Below are 27,189 nucleotides of genomic sequence, written 5' to 3'. Positions count from 1 at the left end.
TTGCTTAGAACCCCATGATATGACCTATCATTGGAAAGTTCTTGAAAAATGGAATCTAAAGAGCCAAGGTCCAAAAAGTTTGGATGACTTCTATGAAAGTTATGCCATTTTTTTTCAATTAGCCAAGTTTTGTTACCGTTACGGTAATCTAAAATCACCTTTTTCTAGATCTACATGAAGGCAATGTCCAATACATGCATGCTATATATCAATAGATAGCATTTTAAGAGTAGATTCTAAATATCCAACCTCCGACAATTTTGGATCTTATTTGCAAAAAATTTACCGGTCCCACTTTTTGAAAGCTATGCCACATCAACAATTCTTACAAGGCCCATTTTTGAGTCCAAACTTTTCCTAATGTCTGCAAAAGTAGGTCTTGACTGCCTAATTTAGGCTTCCCGCTTCCATCTGTCGATTTGATTGAAATTTTTCATGCATGTACGCCTTGTCCTTCTGATCATCATCATATCTTAAGTTTTTCCATCTGAGCTCATTTGCTATTTGTTATTAATTTTTGACATGAAAAAACAAAATGCACTAAAAAGGCAAAGTGAAAATCCAATAATTAAGAAAATCCATCAAAAAACACTGCTTTATTGTTTTTTGTTGGATTTCTCCATTTTTAAGTCCCAATATCAAGAAAAATGATGAATAATAACCAAAAAAGAGTATTTTTTGATGCTTTTTTGATAGAATATACACTATCCACACTCATCAGGGAGATATTATCAGTTAAATTTCCCCTTATGATGATTTATAAGGGCATTATTAGGTAATTTTGCAAAAAATCACACGTTAACATCAACTTTTTTCTTTCTCTTCAAACATTGCCCTTCATTACTTGGTTCCCTTCGACCCCTCCAGATGGCGTACTTCGGGACGACTGTGTGCATGGCTTGAACAATCATGTCTTTGCATAGACGTAATTGGCTCTACCATGCTTGAAGATCAATGCAGTTCAAACCATTGTGTTGTGCAAGAGTTGGGTCTTGAGTAATTAACTCAAGAATTTCTGATGTTGAGGTTTTCTTTTGTTGTCTTTCAAAGAGAAAATCTTGTAGCTAGCTTGTGTGCTCTTTGCTTGATTGTAGCATCAGGATGCTTTGGCATACTGATTTCCTGAGCTGTTGGTACCAATATTGGTTGTTGTCAAGCTTTCACCCACCATTGAGATCTTGGTGTGTCTTGGTCAGAATGGTGTGGTTGAGTTTTCTAAGACTTAACTCTCCATTGCTTGATTGGTTTGATAGTTTTAGGAGAAGATAAGTGCTCCTTTTTCTTCCAAATCCATTTCGTGTTAGATTCCCTGTTCAAAGATTTTTTTTTTGTGTTTTGAACCTTGCAACCGTCTTTGGTACTGTCGATGATGTTTTGGGCACCCAAATCTGATTCGGATTGTTCTTAAGCTGTGCTTTTGGTGCCCAAATTTACCTGACTCCTTGCATGCTACTTGTAGCATTTTCTTGTCAGCATAAGGAGATCAATCTCTCCTCCCACAAGGCAGCGCTGAAGCTCCTGACGCAGTCGGCCCTGCTGACGCTGAAATTGGGGCCCACCTAGTCCCTGCACGTTCCATGAGACGATCCTCATGGGGAGCGAGAGAGAACAGATGCTGCCACAGCAGCTAGACAGCGGGCTATCTTCAAGGCTCTGGCTTGGATGGGGAGTAATCCGCATCCGAGCGTCCTCTAGATAGGCGTGACTGCAACGAGTGCCTGGCCCAAGCCCAAGCAGAGCAAGCCGTACGTAAAGCAACCTTCTCTGTCCAGGAGTCCTCATGAATGTATAGATAGCATGGCAAGCACTATGTATCGGCAAATAACTAAACCACAATGTGTCTACATCTTGCTGAGTCTAGAGGTGTCATCGCAAACTTGGCCAATGGCCACAAAGTTTGGAGCATGTCAGTAACTCCTAGTTCTCCCATGTGGTGAGAGAACTCTAGGACCTGTGTGTGCAACCATCCCAACACTGAGTCAAGAGTCCACTCTGTCTGGATGCCTCCAGGAACAAAACATGGACCCTGAAGCAGGCTACCTCATGGTCTGCTGAGGGGTCGTCGAGAAAACGACTAAAGCCATAGTCGAAGAAGTCCCATTGGCGTTGGATGTCAATGCTCGTCAGACCACGAGGGATAGCTGCAAGCGAAGATGTTTTTACCTTCAGAGGGGGTCGCAAGAAAGGTTGTCCCTCTCTTGCTAAGCGACTCGTGGCAAAGGCGCTGCCAAGAGATCCCGGGAAATTCACTCTATATACAAAATGGAACGCCACCTGCGAGCGGACAACTTTGATAAAACCCCTATATACACCTCATATTAGGGAATATGACCCCCCTTTCTACGCTTATACGACAATCCATGCAAAAAACTATCATACCCCTATCTTACATATAAAATTTAGGTCTTACATGATCTAGATGAGTAAAACTAGTCAAAGAGCATGTAGCATAGTGACTGTCAACGTACTAAGGAGCCACTTCTATTGATAACTAGATGTACCCTCAATGTCTCTTAGTTTGACTTTGAAACTATGTGCGCGATCAGCCTGCACTCTACCTACTCGTCCAATTCGGGTCCAATTTTGACCCATCTAAATTACTCAAAAACCATGGTTATAAATTTTTGCTAGGTTCTCCATGTAAATTTGCATCTATACAAACTCAACAAATGGACTATATACAAAGCAGTGTTAGCTCTTGCATGTATCTTTGTAGCTATTGACTCACAAGTTCAAGGGAAGAATCTTTTGGGAAGCCATGATTTTGAAACACAAAAACTTCCTCTCATGTTTCCCTTTTCTCACTTTCCCCCCCCCCCCCCCACACACACACACACACACACATAAATATGATACCCCTTCCCTTATTTTTAAGCTTGGAAGATAAATTACTGGAGGCCTATCCCTAACTTATACACTTATGTAACTTGTAAAAAAACCCCCCTCCCTTGCACTTACGTGGTGCGGTAAGTTTTCCATGGTGAATCTGTTGGGGTATAAAGCCCAATGTGGTCGCCCAGGTAAGTGGGCGGGCCGCCAGGTATGTACACATGTTCTTTTGTAAAAACCTAATAAGAACTCACTATGCTCTACACATTACAGTAGAGCGAGTTCACCATATCGTCGTGCTCTTCTTCTCACACTCTCTCTCGCATCGCACTTCCGCTCGTACTCCTTCAACTAGTATCAGAGCTCAAATCAAGGCTCGGGGCAGCATTGCAAGAGGCTAGAGTCACCAGCTCAGATTCGAGTGAAATTTGACAGGCGAAGACACGGCCCCAAATCTTGTGGGCAAGCCCATAGGGCTTGGTGTGCTCAGAATTTCATTCTGAGGTCATCTCGGTCACCGTTCGGCTTCGACAAAGTTCTGCGCAGGCCATTTTCGACTACGTGGTCTCAGCGGGTGCAGATCCGACTCTGCAAATTTGGGTTTTTTGGCCTACGACTACAGGTGCTGAGGATATCGACACTCCCAGAGTGTTGATTTGTGGTTGTCTACACATCGAAGGACGGCTCACAGTTCTTGGAGGCGTGTCACATACGACACGGGCGCATCTACACACAGACTGTAGGTGACATCCACTAGTTCATCAGGTAGCTTGTGTTTGCTGCTTAATATTCCAGATTTCATCCTGACATTGCAGGTACTTCCACATGGGATGTATTGTCAGAGATGATGTATGTCTGTTGAGGGTTTGCTTGTGAGTCACGCAGCAAACAACCGCCGCAGCGGTTACAGTGGGAAATTTGTGGATGTATGACTTTGTGGGAAGTCTATGTACTGTCAGATTTACTGCAGCCTTTGTTGAGGGTCAAGTGAGGTTTTATTGAGCTGGGGGATTCTCGAATGTTGAGATCCTTTCGGTGATACAGGTCTTGGAGCAATCCCTCGAGCACCCTTAGATAGGTAGGTAGGATGTATTGACTGTGAGTTAGACAGTTGGGATTGCATCTTTGCTTTACTGTCGTTGAGGCATTGTCGCAGTCTATGCTTACAGGACAGTGACAGGACAGTCAGAGACAGTACTGGTGCAGGACAGGTTTACCCGCAGCTTACAGTGTCAGAGAGACAGTGTTTTTTGAGCTGTTTTTTGTTCTGTTTTTAGTACACGAGAGCCATTTTACAAAGGAGACTCTGCCAAAATTTTTGCAGAATTTGAAGCTTTCTTGGTTCATTTGACAGGTTGATATTGGTTCAGAGGTCAGTTTACAGGGGAAACTCTGCCAAATTTTTCCCAGAAAAGTAAACTACTGTGAAGCGTAGCTATGGCTGGATCACAGGACACTGCTCTTTACAATATCAAGAAGCTGGATGGAACCAATTTCCCATTGCGGAAGAAACGGATTTGGCACGTGTTGGTACAAAAGAAGCAGATAAAACCTATAAAGCTCAAGGGGATAAAACCAGAAGATATGGACGAAGATGAATGGAGCGAAATGGATGAATTGGCACTTTCTACCATTATGCTGACTTTGGCAGAAAGCATTTACTTCAATGTAGCAGACGAGATGTCGGCTTATCAAGCATGCTTAGAGCTGAGTGATCTTTATGAGAAGTAGAGTGCAGCTTCACAGGTATACTGGCTTAAGAAGCTTGTTGACTTGAAGATGAAAGAAGGGACACCTATGTCCAATCATCTGAATGAATTCAACACAATCTATAGTCAGTTGTCAGCTCAAGGTGTCAAGTTTGATGAACCTGTTAGAGCTATGTTCCTGTTGATCACATTGCCGGAAATTTGGGACACTTTTCGCACAGCTTTGAGTAATTCTGCACCTCCAGATGGTTTGAACATAGCAGGTGTAGAAGGAAGTCTGCTTACTGAAGAAACCAATAGAAAGACAATGGACAAAGGCAAAGTTACAGCCTTAGTTGTCAAGGGAAAGGACCAAAGAAAAGTACAAAGGTGGAAAGAGGAATCAGTCTCGTAGCAAGTCCCGCAGTGCTAAAGGCAAGAGTGACATAGAATGCTACCATTGTGGTAAGAAGGGTCACATGAAAAGAGACTGCAAAGAATGGAAAGCAGAAAAAGGCAAAGAGAAAGCTGAAGACCATAGTGAGAAGAACAAGTCCTCAGTGAAGATTCAAGAAATAAATGTGACAAACACTATTGCAGAGGATGACAGTCTAGTGTCAGGAGACATCTACTTCTTGAAGAATACAATGGACTCAGCTCTTCTTACAGCATCTGATGGAAATGCACTGAGTGACTGGATTATAGACTCAGGGGCATCACTTCATGTGTCTCCAAACAAGGAGTGGTTTACCTCTTATGTGACCACTAAAGATCATGTTCGGCTAGGAAATGGGCAGACATGTGAGATCTTAGGTGTTGGAGATGTTCAATTGAAGTTTCAGAATGGCTCTTCTTTCACGCTGAAGAATGTGAGACATGTTCCCGCAATTACAAAGAGCTTGATCAGCACAGGTTTACTTGATGATGCTGGCTACGTCACCACTTTTGGACAGAACATGTGGAAGATATCCAAGGGTTCTATGACAGTAGCACATGGAGTAAAGTCTGGAGGACTTTACATGATTTATGTATCAAATGTCTCTAAAAATGTAATCAATGTAACCGAGCAGCCGAACGTTTCTTTGTGGCATAGCCGGTTAGTACATATGCCCAATAAGGGAATGGAAATCTTGTCTCGTTCTGGTTATTTGCCTGGCTTTTCATTTAATGATTTTGAATTCTGTGAACATTGTCTGTATGGTAAGCAAACACAGCAGCCACATAAGCATAGAAGCAGTAGAAGAGATACACAGTTGGCACTTGTTCATAGTGATTTGTGTGGACCTATGCCTAACCTATCTCTAGGGGGAGCTTCTTACTTTATGACATTTATAGATGATTACTCGAGGAAAGTATGGGTTTACTTTCTCAAGCACAAGGATGAAGCGTTTAGTGTTTTCAAAACGTTTGTGACACTTGTGGAAAATCAGAGTGGCAAGAAGCTTAAATGCTTACGCACTGACAATGGTGGAGAGTATGTTTCAAAGGCCTTTTAGGACTTTTGTGAGTCAAAAGGTATAAAACGTGAACTTACTGCTCCTTACAATCCTCCTCAAAATGGTGTTGGTGAGAGGATGAATAGGACCATACAAGAGAAGGTCAGAAGTATGTTGTCTAATGCACAACTGCCAAATGGGTTTTGGGCTGAAGCTGTATCAACAGCTGTTCATCTTGTAAATAGATCTCCTAGCAAGGTTTTGCAGAAGGATTCAGTGCCAGAGATGGTATGGTCAGGCAAAATGCCTTCATACAAGCATCTCAGAGTCTTTGGTTGTGAGGCATATACTCACGTTCCAAAGGAATTTAGGAACAAACTTGAGCCAAAGAGTAGAAAGTGCATCTTTCTAGGCTATGGTAATTCTGGTGAGATGGGGTACAGACTTTGGGATCCCGAATCCAGAAAGGTTGTCCGCAGCAATGATGTTCACTTTAATGAATCCAAATATCATTCTAAACCAGAGAGGGTTGAGGAGATTAGAAGAGTTGTCTTCCAAGAAGATGGACCTGCACGTGCAAGACAAAATGTCAGGGCTCAAGAGGATCAAGGACAGGATAGAGTGGAACCACAGGTTGTGGATGAGCCTGAGCCACCTATTGTGCGTAGATCTGGACGTGTCATGCGACCTCCTGATAGGTTTGTTCCATCTATGAACTATGTCATGTTGACTGATTGCAATGAGCCTTCATGTTACAAGGAAGCAGTGCAAATGAAGGACTCCGGGAATTGGCAATTGGCCATGCAGTCAGAGATGACAGCTCTGCATAAAAACAAGACATGGAAGCTAGTTAAATTACCACAGGGCAAAAAGGCTCTACCTTGTAAATGGGTTTACAGGTATAAGATCACCGCTCATGATAGTCATCCAAAGTACAAAGCAAGGCTTGTTGCCAAGGGCTTTAAGCAAGAACAAGGCATTGACTTTGATGAAGTCTTCTCTCCGGTGGTCAAGATGACTACATTGAGATGCTTTCTTGCATTGGTTGCCATATTAGATTTGGTGTTGCACCAAATGGATGTCAAGACAGCGTTCTTGCATGGTGATTTAGATGTGGAAATTTACATGCAGAAGCCAGAAGGGTTTGTTGAGAAAGGCAAGGAAGATTGGGTATGCCAGTTGTTAAAGAGTCTTTATGGCTTAAAACAATCACCGAGGGCATGGTACCATAAATTCCACAAGTTTATGCTTTCTCAAGGCTACAAACGTAGTGAGTTCGATCACTGTCTATATACAAAGAAGGCTAAGGATGGTAGTTGGCTGATCCTTATTTTGTATGTGGATGACATGTTGATTGCTGGCAAGCACTTGGAAGAAATTTCAGCTTTGAAGTCAAAGATGGAAAAATCGTTTGACATGAAAGACATGGGTGAGGCAAGTCATATACTTGTTATGCGCATTGAGAGAGACAGATCAAAGAAGTTGATTTGGTTATCTCAAACAGAGTATATTGACAAGGTTTGGCAACGTTTCAATATGGAGAAGGGAAAGGCATTGAGTGTTCCATTGCCACCATATGTGAAACTTAGCAAACAAGATTGTCCTGTGTCTAAGGAAGAACAGGCTGAAATGGATAAGATTCCATATGCGTCTGTAGTGGGTAGTTTGATGTATGCAATGATTGCTACTCGCCCAGACATTGCATTTTCAGTGGGAGTAGTAAGTCGATACATGTCAAACCCAGGCAAGAAACATTGGGAGGCAGTGAAAGGAATATTGAGATACCTGAAAGCTACAAAGAGTATGCGTATATGCTATGGGAGTCAGGAGCTAAGTGTAAAGGGTTTTACAGACTCAGATTATGCAGGTGACTTAGACAACCGAAGGTCTACGTCAAGGTATGTCTTTACATTGGCTTGTGGAGCAGTATCATGGCGTTCTAGATTACAAGATTGTGTTACTCAGTCTACTACAGAGGCTGAATATGTTGCAGCATCAGAGGCATGCAAAGAATCAATTTGGCTTAATCGACTAGTAACAGATTTGGGAATCAAAGAAGAGATGCCTGTGTTATATTGTGATAGTCAAAGTGCTATACAATTGGCTCGCAATCCAGTTTATCACTCAAAGACAAAGCATGTGGATGTGAAGTATCATTTCATCAGGGAAATGCTCGAGGATAAGCAACTTCAGCTTGTCAAAGTTCACACCACAGAAAATCCTGTTGATCTACTTACAAAAGGACTTCCCTCAGAGAGCTTTGCGCATTTTTGCAAGCAGTTAGGTGTAGGGTAGTACATCACTTCTCTACATCTCTTGTATATTAGCTTGTATAGTAGCTTCTCTCACACTTAAAGTACCACATTGGACTTTAAGTGGGAGGTTGTTGGGGTATAAAGCCCAATGTGGTCGCCCAGGTAAGTGGGCGGGCCGCCAGGTATGTACACATGTTCTTTTGTAAAAACCTAATAAGAAATCACTATGCTCTACACATTATAGTAGAGCGAGTTCACCATATCGTCGTGCTCTTCTTCTCGCACTCTCTCTCGCGTCGCACTTTCGCTCGTACTCCTTCAGAATCCCCCGGGCAAGAGATCTCCTAGCCGCTGGAAAAGTCCCTGCCCCCTGGGTCGACTGTGGAACTGAAGCAGGAGGGGAAGGGAGAAGCAGCTAGGGGGAGCGGTGGAGAAGAGGGGCAGGAGGGAGTGGCAGAGGTAGAGGGGCGGGGGGGAGAGGCGGCAGGAGCAAGAGGCGGGGGGGCGAATGAGGAAGAGGGGGGGAACTCTGGGGGGGGGGGAGGGGCTGTCGAGGGTGAAGCTGGGGTGGGGGCTGGAGCAAGGACCTCATCCTACTCAAGAGGACCAAACCGGTTCCCCGTGGGAACCCACTGCTGCTGAGTAGGCGCCTGAGGACCACTCTGAGTGCCAGGCTGACGTTATGGCCTGTGTCGTTGTCTACCACAGGCGTGCTGCCATCCCTCATCCGCTGGAGACCCAGACTCAGAGGGTGTCTTTGCATGTGTGCGTTATGTCTCTGTTTGTGTCTGCTGGCTAGCCCTTGCAGGTTGGGGCTGAAGATGTGGTGTAGGTCGAGGCCTCCTCCGTGGATAGGCCTTCGCTAGATGGCCCATCTGTCAACAAATGAAGCACTGGTTCGGGAGGCCCGAATACTCCACACTCTGTCTAAACCAACCCCCACTCACTTGAGGCAGAAGAATAACCTTCGGGAGTGTGTGAGTGTCTCTAACCAAAATGTGAAGTGAGGGAATGCCAGCCGCCTTGGCAGCTACTGAGGCTGCCGTCCGAGGTGTCTCCGAGACAGGCCCAATGATTGAGCCGATCCTGGACAAAAGTGGTAAGTACTCCCTCCCCAAACTCGGAAAGCAAACAGAGATGAGGATGTCTTCCTCCTCTACTAGAACATCCGCAGCAGGGTCGAAACCATGTCTCCACTGTCGAAAGTGGGCACGTGCTGCTCGGATGGTCAGTGGACTCATGGCGATGACCTTGGATGCCATCTCGGAGGTCTCAAACTCGATCTGATAGTACCCTCATCCGAGTATCTGTACGTCCAAGATTTTGCCCACCTCTACGAGAAGGCGGGCCTGGAGAAGGTCATGCAACTCTCCTCTGCTAGGTCGGGTGTCGAGAATCTTGCAGGTGACAGAAGTCGCCTGTAATCGCTCTACCTCTGCGCCAAGGATCACTTGCTCTATCGGTGAAAGAGCAAGTTGAATGGTGGGCTCAGCGGGGTCGGGGGAGGGGACTTCGGACAAGCCCCTCTGTGGGGGCGGAGCTGGAGCCTCCATCTGTGTCTACTGTTGTGGTGAAAAAATGGGCGGTGGAGAGAACCTGCAGACGAGCGCCGAGCACTGCCCAAAAAGACAGTGCTGCACAAGCCAATTTGCATAAGGCTTCGGGGAAGAAAGGAAGGGGGGGGGGGGAGGGTCGAGTAATGTGCGGGTGCACAAGCGACAGTGAGCGGGGAGATGGGGGGGGGGGGGGGGGATGGCAGTGCAACAGGGAGGCAGCGGGCGGCCTGTGGGGCAACGCAAAAACAGGGGAGACAGCGGGCGGGTTGTGTGTCAGCGCGCAGGGGCTGGCGGGGCGGGGGTAGCGGGGGGGGAAGGTTAGCGATGGCGCAACAAGGGGGGGTCGAGCAGCAGTAGCAAGCGCGTTCATTGAGACTAATACCAAGATATCTTTGCTTCGTCTTATAAGGATCTCAAGGGTGTTGATCCAAAAATCTGTCAACATACCATACCCATGAGAGATGATGCGAAACCAAGTAGCCAAATGCCATACACATATAATGAGACATTTTCTAGGAAGATCAAAGAAGAGATTGAAAAGCTAAAGGAAGTCGAATTCATTTATGAAATTGAACACACAGATTGGGTGTCTTTAATTGTGGTAGTACCCAAGAAAAATGGAAAATTACGAGTGTGTGTCACTCTCAAGAAAGTGGATGCAGCTACCATTAGAGACAAATTTCCTCTTCCAATCACCGAGCATGTTTTAGGATGAGTTGCAAGAAAAGAGGCTATCGGGATACAATCAACTTTTGGTTGACCCCAAAGATCAGCATAAAACTACCTTTGCAACTGAATGGGATATTTTTGCCTATCGGGTTATGCCTTTTGGGTTAACTAATGCTCCTGCCACTTTTCAAAGATTGATGAGCCATGCTTTTAAACTTATATCTTTGAAATTTCTTGGAAGTAGATATGGATGATCTATGTGTACATTCATCAATCCAAGCTGATAATTTTGAACACCTCAAAAAGTTATTCAAAAAATGTAGACTTTATAGGATTTGCCTAAATCCTAAAAAGTGCACATTTATGGGTAGACAAGGAAAAATGCTTGGATATATAGTGTTTAAAAACGGTATAGCTACTGATGTGGATAGAATTCATGTTATTGTTGATTTGCCTATACCGGGAATAGTCAAGGGGGTTCAAACCTTCAGGGGACATTGTAGATATTATAGACGATTCATTTACATGTATGCTATAATTGAAAAACCCATGTACAACTTGATTACACACTTTGATTGAACTGATGAGTGTGAAGAATCCTTCATGAAGCTTAAGCAAGCTCTCACTTCAGCTCCAATATTGAAAGCACCAAATTGGAATAAGATATTTCACATACATGTAGATGCTTCCAATTTTTCCATCGGGTGTATACTAGCTCAACCAGGAGACGGGAAAACTGATTCTCCAATTTCTTATGCTATCCAACATTGAACATGGCGGAAAATAATTATACCACCACCGAAAGGGAAGGATTAGGAATGATCTATGCCATAAAAAAGTATAGGCATTACCTATTAGCAAACAAATTTGTGTTCTTTGTGGACCACCAAGCCTTATTGTACTTGGTCAACAAGCCATGCAACACAGGAAGAATAGTGCAATGGTTCATCATTCTTTTGGAATTTGATTTCACTGTAGTTGTGGAAAAGGGCACCACTCATCAAAGAGCGGATTATTTCAGGAGGACCACCCAAGGGAGTAGATGATGATCTACTAGATACATATCTGTTCGCTGTGGAAATGATACCTCGATGGTCGGAAAACATAGTATCATTGATGACCATAGCTCAAGTGGATTCAAAAATACCACTTCCGATTACAGTCAGATTAATTGAGCAATTGGCTATGTATCAATTACTAGTTGGAAGGTTATACAAAAGAAATCGAGATGGAATATTGCTTTTATGAGTTAATCCTGAGGAAAAAACCCAATACCTAAGTCAAGCACATATTACTGTAGTAGGACTTCACTTTGTGGAAGACCAAACTATGCAAAGGATCTTGAGGCTTGGAGTATTTTGGCCAACTATGAGAAGGGATGTTCATTCTTTTGCGAAAGATTGTCCTCAATGTCAAAAACAAGCACCCATACCTTATGTAACATTGTTTCAAATGCCAACTGTTCCTAAATGGAGTAACTATCTGGTTACTTACTTATCAAGCCAAACGTTAGTTGAGGGTATGAGTAAACGCCGTCAAAGAGTAATTAAAACTGAAGCAAGAGACTATGCTCTTATTGGAAACCAATTGTATCGACGGAGAGGTAAGGATCAACACTTGCATCTTTGTGCAAATGAAAACGAATATAATCCTATTATAGAACAAGCACATGCTGGATTAGCTATAGGTCACTTTTCTAATGAGACCACTGCAAGAGCAATCTTAATGGCATGCATATGGTGGCCAGCACTTTTTGCAGATACCAAAGAATATGTTTGAAGGTGCGATGCATGTCAATGAGCTAAAATTCCAACCCGTGTAGATAGCATGCCCTTAAGACCAATGATGGGGGCTAGAGCTTTTGCAAAATGGAATATTTCTGAATTTTGTGCTTCATCAAAAGTCAGAGGCTCCTCAACATCATGTAAGCTAGACACAGCCAAAGCATAACAATCTGATGCATAAGATGCATGGCGAGAGCCTGAAGGAGTACGGCTAGAAAAAGGTGCATCCAATTTACTGTCACGCAAGGTGTGCACCAGCCATTTTGGCATCCCTCTAGCCTGCTCATTTTCAGCCCTTTCCTCATCAAGTACATCATGTACATCTACATCAGTAATAGGCTGATCTAGAACATTTTCAGAAACCCCCATAGGCTGTACATTTGCCTCATTGGAGCTTACATTCGTATTTCCACCACTGAAAAGAGGCAACAAAGTGTCATAAATGTCCTGTGAGCTTACATTAATGTCTCTGGTACATGACAGCAAGGGCTGAACAGAATCTTCCACAAACACTACATCCCGTGAAACCAGAATACGTTTTGTTTGCGGATGATACAACCTGTAACCTTTGCTTTCAGCACTATAACCAACAAAAATACATTTGACAGCCTTATCATCCAATTTTCTGCGCTGCACTTGTGGCACCAAAGCATATGCCAAACAGCCAAAAACACGCATGTGCTCAATAGAAGGCTTTCTGTCATGCCATGCTTCATATGGAGTAATAGACTGCAAAGCTTTCGTAGGACACCTGTTAAGTACATAAGTGGTACACATGATGGCCTCAAGCCAAAAAGAATGCGGTAAAGCTTGACTTTTGACCATACATCATGCCATGTCCGTCAGTGACTATTTTTCCTCTCAGCAACCCCATTTTGCTGAGGTGTATAACGCACTGTACATTGGTGTTTTATCCCACGACTAGCCAGAAATGCATTAAATTCATGAGACATATACTCCCCCCCTCGATCGGAACGGAGGGTGCCCATAGTACATTTCGAGACATTTTCAGCCATAGCCAAAAATTGTTTGAAGCACATAAAAACTTCGGACTTCGCTTTAAGCGGAAATACCCATGCATGCCTGGAGTAATCATCTATGAAAGTCACGAAGTACAGGTAATTGCCCAAGGACGGAGTTTGCATGGGCCCACAAACATCACTATGCACAAGCTGCAACCTGCATGTGCCCCGAACTGAACCATCGTTTGGAAACCTAGAACGCTGCATCTTACCCAAAATACAGCCTTCACAAACATGTTTGGCAGGTGCTTCAAGAGGCGGCAAAGAAGCAACCATATCAGATTTCTGCAAACGCAGCAAACTGGCAAAATTCAGATGACCAAAACGTGCATGCCAAAGTTTTGCATCTGAAATAGCCCTTGAATCTGCAACAGCATTTGCAAAATTTTGTCCACACTTGTCATACAAAGTGAGCTTATACATCCCACGGCACAAAAGCCCAGATGCAACAATTTCATCACCAAAACTGAGATCATGAATTGTACATCTGTCATCCACAAATTTGACTACAAGTCCAAGTCTAGAAAGTGCGGATACAGACAAGAGATTCTTCTTGATCCCACGTACATAAAGTGCATCAACAAGTGTGAAGGAACTGCCATTAGCAGCAGTAAGCACAATCCTTCCAACTCCCTGAACTGGATAAGAGGCATTGTTGGCACAAGTGACTGAATTCCCATGAGGGACAGACTTGAGAGAGGTAAACAATTCACGATGTGAGGTAATGTGCTTTGTAGCACCACTGTCGAAATACCACACATGTGAATCTGCAGCAACTGACAAGTATGCATCATGGACAACAGGAGTGTAAGTGCACTGTGCGCTAAAAGCCCAATCTGCATCAACATCAGCAACACAGTCTCCTTTCACAGAAGACTCAACAATGGCTGCATTTGTAGTGGAACCAGCATTTGTAGTGGAACCACCCTCTTTCTTCTTAGCCTCTTTGGCCTTCAACTTAGGACACGACTTCATCAAGTGATCATTGGCTTTACAATAATGGCAACGTATCTTCTTTTTGCCCTTTTCACCAGAATTGCCAGACAAAGTGCTCCCAGCAGAAGCATTATGAACAGAATTTTTTCCACTCGCAATAGAACCATAAGAAGTGGCTACATTACTGTTACCACCCTTTCTTTGAGAAGCAATAAAAGCCTGTTCAACTGCACGCTGCCTAGTCCTGTTTTTTCTAGAAAGTGACTCTTGCAACAGCAATGTGCATAATGCATGAAACTTGACAACTTCAAGATTTCCTTGGGTCATAAGTCTCCAAGTACTAGCAAAAGTCTGGTAGGAATCTGGTAAGGCATCAAGAACAGTCTGCACAAGGGAACTGTCTGAAATGACTTCACTTGCAGAAATAAGCTGCTCATTGATATCCTTGACACTAGCAAGGAAAGTGTCCATATCATCTTCCTCATGCATAATCTTCGACTCCAGCTCTTTACGCAGCAAAGCAATTTTAGCCTCATTGCGGCTTGCATAAAGACCTGCTAAAATATCCCAAGCTTGTTTCGCAGATTTTGCTGAACGGATGTGAGGAACAATGGTGCGCTTCACAGACAACGCAATCAATGCATGAGCCTGCGCATCCTTAACATCCCAACGAGCTTGTTCTGCCATAGGCAAAACAACTCTAACAGCTACAATCCTTGCAGCAAGACCTGCAACATCCTCAACATCGCCTACATCCTCAGAACCAGGACGTACATCAATGCCCTGCACAATGTTCCAGACACCCTTTGACACAAGAACATGTTGCATCATATAAGCCCACATAGGGTAGTTGTCCCCATCCAACCCGTCCTCAGCAACAAACATCTTGAACACATCTGTGTTGTTGTTGTCAGCCATGGTAAATGTTGCACCTGATGTGAAAACTGCGCGAAAATAGGAGAAACGGAGTGGGAACAATCTGTGCTATATAGCAAAAACCGTAGAAGAGTATAAGGCACCTGTTATGCAGAAAACGGCACTGACATAAATTCTGCACAAAATGACGAAGTAGCCTGTGCAGTACTGCCTGTAGTGGAAACGGAGGCGGAAATGAGCCCAAATCAAAACGGAGGCCGAAATGAGCCCAAACCAAAATTTTTGTCGACCTGCGAACGCTCGCCAAAGCTCACTGAAATAGGAGAAAGTGAGCAGGCGTGTGCTGGAGCAGCTGGCGACTAAGCCCGGGAGGACGTGACTTGCTCTGATACCAATTGTTGGAATTAGGGTTGTAGAGAAATGCACACAGCTTGGAGAAGACGAAGGAAGCTCAAGGCACACAATAGAGAGTGTGTTACTTAGTGTGCAATGGAAAGATAGGTAGCCCTAGAGTGATGGGCGTATATACAATGCATGGGGGAAAAAACCTCCTAAAGAGGGAAAAAATGCCCCGGCGGTCCTAGTGTGTTCACACACATCACTACCATATGTATATGGTAACATATACCACATGTAGCTTTGGTCCCATAGGTCATATTTTACCACTGAGGACGATAATAAAATCTATCTATCTATTCTCATGCAGAGTTTAGTAAGTATGGATAAGAGAACCATTCATGGTGTTAACATGATAATGATGATGCTAATCAAACAATAGAGATAGAGTAAAACAAAGACGCAAAACTAGATCAATTGATTCAACTAGAAAGCGTGTACAACGGGCTCATTATATAGAGCTGGCTAAGGCATCTTATCTGGCAACACTGAGGACACACAAAGGCTCAAAATCAACCCATCCAACTTGCAAACTCGTGGGTGACCTTTCAAGACACTTTAGGAGTCCAATAACTAACTCTAGGTGAGTCCACAACCTCTAGTAATGACCCACATGGGCACCCACACCCTTGAGTACCTTTTCCACATGCTAAACACATGGTTCTGGGCCACCTATGCATCATAGTAGGATAGAGGAGATACATACCAACATAGGACAAAGCCCAAAATTCCCAACAACCCTCCCCTTGGGGTTTGGACTATGAAAATAGAAGCTACATCAATTCAGGCTAACCATCAACCCCAATCCAGAGGACCATCTCCAATCCAAGAGACAACTGATGATAAACACTCCAATCCATGAGCACAGCTCCAATCTAGGAGTCCAACACAGAGCTCTAGTCCAAGAGTATGTAAAAATTTTCATTGCCACAGCTTCATTGTTTGTCCTCCACCATTTCTACTTCTTTGTCTTTCAATTATGCTACTCGCACCATCTTGGTGTTGTTACTGCCATGGTCGCTACCATAGCTTGCTCATGAGCTTTATTAAATGAAAAGCTAAATAACACCAATACAAAATAAAAATTGATGATAATTTTCCTCTCCTTGAAGTGAGCTTTCTAATCTCCTAACCCCTCATGGTGCAATGGAGCGGTCTTAACCAAAGGCCAGTGTCTAACTCCGTACAATTGCACATGTCAATATCCTCAATGATGGATGTGTAAACATAAGTTGGTGCAATCAAAGTGTGTCGACCCTAGATGAGGGCACGGGAAGTGATGTGTATGCTTACAGATGCATGGTAGAGGGTGAGCAAAGGGCTAGGATAGATGGGAAGAGCCAGGGTAGACAGGTGGCAACGGAGACGTATGCTTTATGTGTGTTTTTAGACCAGAAATGTTGCAAAATGGGCCACACATGGTGGCAAGTGAAGGAGGTTCAAGGTGATGGTTTCACGCTTGGGAATGTGGAGCTAAAATTATTGAAGGAGCAAGTCCAAGACTCCTCGTCAAATGGAGCCACTGTGTGCAAGATAGGGTGCTTTGAAATTGAAGGTGGTTGCATATCTGAGACGGACGAGGGAGGTGATGCCAGGTAGGCCGATCTAGTTTGGAGCTATGGGTGCATAGTGCCTGATTGTTAACCCTCACGCACATTCATATCACCTGCAATAGACGTCGTATTATTTATTTGGTAGAGTCAAGTACCGGGCTTGTCGGTCCAATAGGAATGGTTAAGAGTGATCACCGATGAGAGGCGCACTCTAAAACTGGAACCTATAATGTTTGGGTAGGATTGGCTAAGTGTGGGCGCCCAAATGTGAACAGGCAAGCCCATATAAAAGTCAATCTAAACCTAAAATACCTCATTCTCTCATTTGTGCAATGCAAGAAGAGTGCTCTTGCTCCATCTCCTTCTCCGTCTCCCTTGTGCACTAGTATGTGTGTGTGTGTGTGTGTGTGTGTGTGTGTGTGTGTGTGTGTGTGTGCGTGCGCGCTTGAGAGAGAGAGAGAGAGAGAGAGAGAGAGAGAGAGAGAGAGAGATCGAGCATTGCGGTGGCACAACGGTGGCGAGGCGGTTGAGCACGACGTAGCGGTGTCTCCCTCTTCTTCGCGGCAAGGAATTCTCCACGACAACAAGCGTAGAGCGGTGAGTGACACACCATCGTCATCTTTAAGGGTACTAGTTTAGGCTAGTTTCATGCTTGGAGCCATCTGTGGCTCGCACACAGTGTATCGGCAAGTCCTTCGCATTGACACGTGCGACAAACGCACACATTTTTGGCACCATTGCCGGGAAATGCCCTGCACTAAGCTCAAGAGGCACTCTGTGCTGTGTTGCGCTGCAATTTCAAATGTAGGAAAAGGTAGAGAAGGAAGGTATGTGTGTTGAGAAGGAGTTTGTTTCGCTGCTGTGTATTGTTTTGTTAATAAGGTGTTCAAAGGTACTGTGTTTTTTCTGTTTATAAGGTCTTGAAAGGTACTGTGTTTTTCTCTGTGATAAGGTGTTAGAATTAAGGTAGTAGATCTATAATGTTAGTTCTGTGTAAAGTAAAGTAAGTAGTAATGTTAGCTAATGAGTTGTTGTAATAGTGTGTTAGTGTGTAACAACAACTGTATTAGTTGTAAGTAGGTAGATTAGGTGTGTGTGTGTGCTCGCGCGCACAGCGCGGCCGCGACGACCTTACACCAAATTATTATTTTTTAAAGTAAAAAATTTTCTAAAGGTAGGACCGGGATCGAAAATATCCTCCACACCCAAGCTCAGAACCAAGCCCAAGCTCACGCTCAGGCTGAGGCCTCAGTCCCCCTTTAAAATTATGTATTTTAGCTTCATAGGTAGGGAAAAATCAACCTTTTTGAGGACCAACGGAGCTTTGGGTAACTGAATGCGTTGTTGTAAAGCACACCACAACCCCCTGAGCGATATGCTCGTTTTCAGCTATCACACGCTCTAATCCAAAACCTGATCATTAAAAAACATCAAAAAATGAGTGAAAACGGACACCTAAAAAAGTAAGCGGTTAACATTCGAGGTTATTCGTCGATGCTTGTAGGGTGCCCAAGGCACATGCATCTGCACTCTGGTTGTGTGCTAGAGACGGAGCAACTAGAGAGCATTTCGACTTACGCGAATTCTCATTATCCACCTACCTTAGGTTCCGGGCCCTCGGCGAGGACCCAAGGTAGTACAAACCAAGACCCAAACATAGTGGCTAGTGACTCTTCCTCTGACTACAATGTCATGGAGGGTTTCCCAATGCCTAATCCCGATAGCTCAAGCCAAGACATGCATGCCAGAACCCACGGTCCGGGCCGAGCGTGCTTAGCCGCTTGAAGGAAACCTTTAGTAGAGCCACTCGCTCTGAACATGGAGCTAACGATGTAAATGAGAGGGGTGGGGAAGTATATTCTCCATTCATGACCAACGTAGACCCCATGCTCTTAGAGAGTGTGCACGTGAATACTTCATTCACTCCACCCCCTGACTCTTCAGAGTTGTTCCCCTCCAAGGTCATATTACCTGATGGTAGAAGCCTTGTTGAAGTGCAAGAGGTTGTGCGATATATCATTGCATCTAGGGAAAAGGAAATCGAGAGCTTACACAAGGCGGAGCAACAAAGAGAGTTAAAAGCGAAAGCCCCTATGTCAATATCATTTTTAGGAGAGAAATCAAGTGCTCCTAACTTAGCAACCACTAAGGGCCTTCCCATAGAGAGCAACATTGCATCTAGCTCAAAGGACACCCCTAGCACCTCAATCCTAGATGGAGCGTTCTTAAATGAGAACTGGGAGTACAAACTACAAACGGAAACTATAACCGACCTATACACAGGTCACACCTATCACGTGGGTTGGTTAGATGTCCTACAATCCACAACGGGTGCTACTAGTGTGGAGGATCAACAACAAAGAGTTTGTGAGGTCATCCATAGAGTTATTGAGTTAGAGAGACAGAACAAGGGGATCCACATTCCTTCAACGGGTGATCTCATGAGATTCTTGGACATAGGGAAGGCTAAACAACCAACCTTATCGCAAATGGAGACTCCCTCAGTAAGTCATATGGAGAAGTCTGATGGATCCTCCATATGTTGTTTCGCCAAGGGTCTCAGTGCAATCGAAGCCCACAAGTGATAGCTTTACTTTTCCAAGTCTAGCTCATCTTTCCCTTGATGACACCATAGCTACCATGTCTACCCCAATGATGGTCATGCCAAGAAACACGCCATGCACCTCGTTTGTTAGTAAAGCACCGCTACATGGTAGCTCAATGCCACAAAGACATGTATAGGCAAGAACCATTGAACTTTAATCCTTCTTGATGTCCTGCCCGGAGACGTAGCTTTAAGGATGTCCTCTTTGATCTTGGATTTGAAGCTTGATATAGTATGCATCAGGAGCTTCCTAGTCACGTAAACTTATGGTGGGAACGGGTAACTGATGTAGTTCTCCATATGCACCTTCTCGTGATGGAACCTTGTATTCTGCAAAATAGACAAACAAATCCTTTGTTTTGTAAAAAGAAGGTGGCTTGTCAGCATACATAGCATCTGCAATCCCTTTATGCATTGCTTTGCAGGTCCCACTTAGACTCTCCACAGGCTTCCATTCCACAGCTGTTGAAGGAAATATATCTGGAATGGAATCAATTGCGGACTGACAACGGTAGAGAGTATGTCTCGAAGGAGTTTGACAATTTCTATGCTAAAAGGGGGATTAAAAGGCCGTTTACTGCATCATACACACCAGCTCATAATGGAGTTGTTGAGCGCATGAATCGTATGATTTAGGGAAGAGTCACAGCCAGGATTTCTAGGGAAAATCTCACACAAGGCTTTTGGGCAGAAGACGTCTTGACCGCAGTGCACATTATAAATCGTTCGCCTAGTACGCCATTGAATTATGAGATTCCATAAGAGTTATGGTCTAAACATAAGCCCCACTATGACCATCTACGTTTTTTTGGTTGTGAATCTTATGCTCACGTGCCTAAACAACTTCGACAGAAGTTAGAGCCAAACACAAATGTATTTTCATTGGATATGGTGCCGATAGAGAGATGGGATATCGTCTCTGGCACCCGGAATCTCGTCGAGTCATCCGTAGTTCAGATGTGATCTTCAATGAGTCGAAAATGTATAAACAACCTATCAAGGAAATAGAGATTCAGAGAGTCACTTTTGAGGATGTTGCCTCAGAAACAGTGAAATCAACTCAGCGGGCTAGTGATATACCTTCCACTAGCAATGCTCCAGAGGGAGCGGATAGCAATGGTCAAGGAGTGAGACGGTCTACTAGAGCGTCCACCTGCGCGTTTTGAGCCAGGTCTTGATTACATCATGTTAACCGATTGCAGTGAGCCAAGCTGCTACCAAGAAGCCATGATGACGTATAATGTGGTGAAGTGGGAGCAGGCTATGGAATCTGAGTATAACTCGATTCTGGCTAATGACACTTGGGACTTGGTAGAACTGTCAAATGATGCGAAAGATTTACCTTGCAAATGGGTTTACAAGAATAAATTTACCTCAGGTGATCCAAATCCAAAGTACAAGGCTAGAGTACTTATAGCCAAAGGGTTCAAACAGCAAAAGGGAGTCGATTTTGATGAAATCTTCTAGCCTGTGGTCAAGATGACAACGCTTAGAACCGTACTTGGTCTTGTAGCGATTGAGGACATGGAACTTGTCCAAATGGATGTGAAGACAATATTTCTTCACGGGGATCTCGATGAGGATATTTACATGCAGCAGCCTGAAGGGTTTGTTCAGGAGAACGTATCTCGTGAGGAGCTAGTATGTAAGCTCAAAAAGGCACTTTATGGCTTAAAGCAGGGTTCAAGGCAGTGTTATCATAAAATTAATGCATGTATGAGGTCTCAAGGATATAAAAGGAGCGAAGAGGATCACTGCTTGTACACAAAAAAGCTAGATGATGGCTCGATGATCATTCTAGTTTTGTATGTTGATGACATGCTTGTAGTTGGGAAATCTATTGCGGAAATTGCCAATTTGAAGAAAACACTTAGCGATAATATTGCAATGAAAGATTTGGGGGATGCTACACACTTTCTTGGCATGCGAATCAAAAGATATCGCAAACGTCGTATTCTTGAGTTATCTCAGGAAACATCCATTGAGAAAGTTTTGCAGCGTTTCAATATGCAGGGGGGGACCCAAATCTGATGCTGAGCGAGCTGAAATGGCTAAGGTACCATATTCTTCGGAGTGGGCAGTCTCATGTATGCTATGGTAGCCACAAGGCCAGACATTGCTTTTGTAGTGGGAGTGGTGAGCCGATATATGGCAAGTCTTGGCAGCATTAAGCATTGGGAAGCAGTGAAGCACATTCTTAGGTACTTCAAAGGTACGGTTCGTAGGTGTTTACGCTTCGGGAACATTGGTGCATCCATCGTGGGTTATGCGGATGCAGACTATGCGGGTTGTGTCGACAATAGGAGATCGACATCTGGCTATGTCTTCATATTTGCTGGAGCAGCAGTATCTTGGAGGTCATGTCTTCAAGATTGTACGTCATCTTCCACTATGAAAGCAGAGTACGTTGCATTGTCGGATGCAAGTAAAGAGGCTGTATGGTTATCTCGCTTGGTCAGAAATCTTAGCATTGATGAGACTCCAGTGATATATTGTGATAGTCAGAGTGCTCTTGCATTGGCAAGGAATCTCGTGTTTCACTCCAAATCGAAACACATTGAAGTCAGGTATCATCTCGTGAGAGATTTCTTGGACAAAAAGCTCATTGATTTGGTCAAGGTACACACTGACGACAACCCAGCAGATACTTTGACGAAAGGCTTAGCTTTGGAGCGGTTTACACATTGCATGAGTTGATGGGTATAGCTTGAAGCCACTAGAAAACTTCACAATTGTACATACCAGGTCACTTGGGCTGCATTGGCCTTCAAGTGGGAGTTTCTTGGGATTCAGTCCAACTGGCCGGACATCCCACTTACTAATAACCCATCTACTAACTTAACCTACATACACTTATTCTTTAATACAAAAGAATAAGGAGCTGCAACAGGATAACGTTGTTGTACGCTCCACCCAAAGCAAGTCTCTCCCTCTGTCTCTGCACTCGCACACGCTTCCCGCGGCACCTTCAAATAGTTGTGAGGGCACTTTTACCCCCTTTTTACCCTCATTAGGAGGGGTTTTTTCCCTTGGCATGTTTTTACCATTTTTTTACAATTGGGCCATTGGCCTTGTAAATTCCTACGAGCATCTAATGTAACATTTTTTTACTTCCCCTTGGGTTAGGCACCATTTTGGGCGCTGCAAGGGGGTCAAGTAATAGAATAAGCTTTGCTTTTTCACACACACACACAAACACACAATCAGAGAGAGAGAGAGAGAGAGAGAGAGAGAGAGAGAGAGAGAGAGAGAGAAGGCTTATGATAGAGTTGATTGGGGTTTCTTGGGGCACCCTAGTAAAAATATGCCACATCAACCATAAATTAAAATATGGCTACTAGCTACTCTTACCCCAAATGACCTAGGAATAGAGGTCCTTCCTCATGTCAGCCTACCAAGTGGACACATACATGGCTCATACCAATGGAAAACGTACGTCTATCTCACATCTGGTCAGACACAACCTTCTCTCCCTAATTTGTCTTGGGAGATACTGGAGCCACCACCAAACAGAAGATTGAACTTTCACACCTCTCTCTATCTGTCTCTCTCTTTCTCTCAGCTCTCTCCTTCTTTTGGAAGTTGATTCTATGACTTGAAAATCTCCTAGAACGCCAAAATCGTGCCTACTCTCTCTCTCTCTCTCTCTCTCTCTCTCTCTCACACACACACAATGACAAGTTACTGACAAGGAACCAGATTTTCATGGACCAAAAATTTGATTGCACTAGAGAATAATACTTACTGCTGGCCTTCCTTGTAGCGCGGATCAATAGCTAATCGATAGACAAAAAAGGCAACCAATACACTTGAAGCTGCAAGAATGTGAAACGAAGCACGCCATCCAGCTACGCCAAAAACGGTAGTGCCTGCCAAGAGCACAGCAAATACATTGCCAAAGACTTTTCCAAGGTTTCCAGTGAACTGAAGCCAACCAAATGCCAAGCCTCGTTTTTCAGGGTGGGCAACATCTGCAACCAAGGATTGAATGGCAGGAATGACCATGGCAAGCCCAACTCCATTCAATGCCCTTGATATGGCTACCTTGCCAATACAAAGAAGAAACATTATGTTATTTCAAACTGACAGACAGCCATAATCACCATTAAGAATGAAATCAGCCCTAATAACCATTAACGGGAATATAGCGCCCTACTAGGCAGCAGTTATGCTCGTAGAGCCAGACCCTGCAAAGATCAGGCAAAAGTCTGTAATGAAGAATGGAGTTCTCTGCCTTTCTAAACGACAGAGAAACCTAGACTTAACGCTTCAAATGCAGCGGGAGACACAAAAAATAAGACTCACCTCTACAAAGGTAGAAGAAACCCCGACGAAAAAAGTAGCAATGGCCCAGAGCATGGCACCAAGAGCAATGACGCTAACGCGATTGTGATGAACAGAAAAATAGGCAGCCAAAGGGAAGCAGAGCATCTGCACAATGGAGCGAAGTAGAGTGAGGCTTCCAAGCTTGGTAGGACTGGCATGCAAGCTTACTCCCAGCTCGCGATACACACCTGGCAGCAGGGCTTCATCAGCTTTCTCCATGATACCTGCCATATTTACCAGGAACAGAGTTCTTAGGAGCTTCTTATCCCAGTCGCTGCCTCCCGACCTGCTCAAGGTGCCTTCCTGATCACTTGACCACTCCATTAGCGGCCCACTCTTGATCTGAAGGTTAGATCTGCTGCCAGCCCAATGTGGGCATTTGATTCATAGCCACACACACACGCGCACACACACGCACGCACGCACGCACGCACACAGAGAGCTACTCGGAAGTTGGAAACTCTCTTCTCAACAAACTGCTCGTAGAGCAGTGGCAAGTTGGTAACCAAAGGTGTTCGAGAGTCCCGCGCGCGCACTGTGCTCATTGCGCCTATTTTTTAAATTCCCAGTGCCCAATGCACCTTAGTGTTTTTTTTAAGCAACATTCACATAGGGGTGGTAGCATGAGTGGGTGGTACACTTTTAGGGTTCAAAGTTGTCTTTCCATAACACCTTAATAGCTTGGTCCTTAATTGTTAGCTTTAAAAAAGTCAAGAAAAATCACTTTTGAAAAATTTTCAAGAAAAGTAGTGGGAAACTGGTTTAAGTGTGTGAGAGAGGGAGGAAAACTTTGTGCGGATCCACTTTCTTGCATGGGCTAGAATTTTACAGGAAGGCAAGGAACACAAGGTTCTCCTATAGGAACAGCGCACGCTATGGCTCTAAGGTTCTCTCTCTCTCTCTCTCTCTCTCTCTCTCTCTCTCTCTCTCTCTCTCTCTCTCTCTCTCTCTCTCTCTCTGTGTGTGTGTGTGTGTGTGTGTGTGTGTGTGTGTGGATGTGATTTGTTTCTATGTGGGAGAAGTATGGTGTGATGGATGAGAGCTATTTATAAACTCAGAAGAGTGGTGTTTCCATGAATTAGAATAGCACACTGTTATTTCTAACCTTTTGCTGATAACTTATTGCATCAAAGGTACCTGCTGGATAGGGGCTCATATATCGTGTTAAAGCCAATTCTTGGCAGTGCTATTTTATCTCTAGAAGAACTGCATGTTTTGTAAGACTCTAGTTAGAGAACTTTAGATAGAGAGTGATTAGGAATATAAAGAAGTGAGATGAAGCATTTGCATTGCTGGAAGATCACCTTCTTGAAAGAGTAATGACATCAAATTGGGAAAGAGTCAGATGTAGAAGGTCTGGACGTCACACCCCACTTCTGATGTTTGATATGCTCAATTTGTGCCTGGGGATAGCCAGTTTAAAACGATTAGACTGCCAAATAGAGAAGTGCATGAACTAACAATGAAAGCAGGAAGACTATCCCCAGTTCTCATTCTTTTATCGCAAGGAGGTCGATAGAGAAGCTGCATCAATGCGCATTTTCAAAAATGGAAGGAAATTGAATTGTCTACATAAGCTCCTCATCTATCATGATCACACTATCATCACTAATTAGCATTACTTGCATGGACTGCGGTGCAACAAAACTCGAATCTTGTTTCTCAATTGGAGCATCGGTACTAAGAGTCGCAAATATGACCATCTTGTCGTCGTCATTAACCACCATAGCTTGTACATGCTCTTTTGCAAAAGAGCTTTGTGCTGCTGTGTGAATTGGAGTATCCATACCTGGAGGGGTGTTGAATGTGTGCTCAATTGCCTTCTTGTCTCTGCATCAACAGCATGTTCATTGATCACTGTAACTTGCAAAGAGTTCCTTACGACATACCTCGAAGCTGTTGCGTGAATGGGAGTAGAACCAGGAGGTGCAATTTCTCATGATGTTCTCATGTGCAGTCTATGTATTTGTGTGTATGTGGTTGTTATTTGCCTGTTATAAGCAATTGTGTCATTGTGCATGTCCATGTGTGTGGTGTGTGACCTGTCATCTGTTTCATCTTTTGCTGCTAATGTTATGGACTTCATCTTATTATTGTTATTGTATATTCAGGTGGATGTCACCTCCATACATCAAAATCCAGCATGCAAAGGTTTGCACTACAAAGGAGGATTTTCATGAACTTTACAATCTCAGCTTGGATGGGGTTGACAGCACGCATATGTACAAACCTATGAAGACAATCCTACTCACCAGATTGCACATGGTCGTGTCAAGGGATGAAACAAGGTGTGTGAGGTCTTGGGTCTCAGACCGTGAGGGAATTGATGTTGTGTTTAATAAGTGTTGTGCTTAGTGCTTGAAGTTTCCATCTTCATAGCACTAGTTAGTATTGAAGGAACACAAAGGATTGTATTGTAAATGTCTCTCTTGATGGGAGAAACCATAATACAAAGCCTTTTGGAGGGGGGGGACTGGCTCCATGCAAGTTTGGTCCTCAATTGTTGTCAATTGCTTGATTTCTCTCTCTTTTGAAGTATTGTTCATGCTATCTAACTAGGTGTTATACTTTTTGTTGCTCTCTCCACCCAAGCACTCTTGTTATTCTCATTAGGAATCTATTCTAATGAAATTCTCACTATGTTCATGCTCTTTTTCGCTACACATAAATTACTAGACCATTAAATGTTACATTGGTATCAGAGCACAAGGTTTCTCTTTTCTTGCTCAAGAAGGGAGGTTCTCAAGCTAGCTATAAATGGTTGGTATTAATAATTAGGAATTTTTCAGCCTTGCAGTGCGCCTACCTTTGTGCAGTTAACGGGGCATCAACGTCGAGAACTATGGTCTTAATAGTGGAGTCCTACGGGGCTTGCCTACGGATTAATCACTATTGAGCTATTAGAAGCTTGACAGGAGCGAGTGATGTTTTGGTGTTGAACGACCCTCTCTTCTATTCCTTGCAATTAATGGTATTCGAGCCACGGGTACAATAGCTTGAGTGCTTTTTCTAAAGGGGTAAAGAGGAGTAGCAACCAGGGCTTGAAGTGCCAAAGTACACCTAAAAGTTGTTAGAATGGCTGACAATAGTAAAGAGAGTGAAATTAATGTTGATAACTTTGATTTTGCTAATGAGCACGCTATTAATGATGCCCCGATGGTTGTTAACTATCTTGTTTCTAGGCTTCAACAAGCCATGGGCAATGCGTCCCTCCAAAGTGAAGTGCAACAGCAGCTTCGTGCCCATGGGATTCTCCAA

General features: G+C 43.8%; 1 protein-coding gene across 1 annotated transcript in view; it reads right to left on the bottom strand.

Annotated features, from left to right (window-relative positions):
- Window positions 1-24,255, bottom strand: part of LOC147456778 (uncharacterized) — a 67,083-nt gene extending 42,828 nt beyond the window's left edge. Inside the window, exons 1-2 of the mRNA XM_086513447.1 lie at window positions 23,911-24,255; window positions 23,351-23,649 (exon numbers count right to left, since the gene is read on the bottom strand). Of these exons, the coding sequence (XP_086369573.1) occupies window positions 23,351-23,649; window positions 23,911-24,255 (644 nt within the window). The remainder of the gene's footprint in view (window positions 1-23,350; window positions 23,650-23,910) is intronic.
- Window positions 24,256-27,189: the final 2,934 nt, after the last annotated feature.

This window comes from Adiantum capillus-veneris, chromosome 5 (genome assembly GCF_014529385.1).
Source record: "Adiantum capillus-veneris isolate H3 chromosome 5, ASM1452938v2, whole genome shotgun sequence".
Taxonomy (NCBI): Eukaryota; Viridiplantae; Streptophyta; class Polypodiopsida; order Polypodiales; family Pteridaceae; genus Adiantum; species Adiantum capillus-veneris.
Note: the sequence above shows the minus strand (reverse complement) of the source record. Positions and strands in the feature narration are given on the sequence as shown.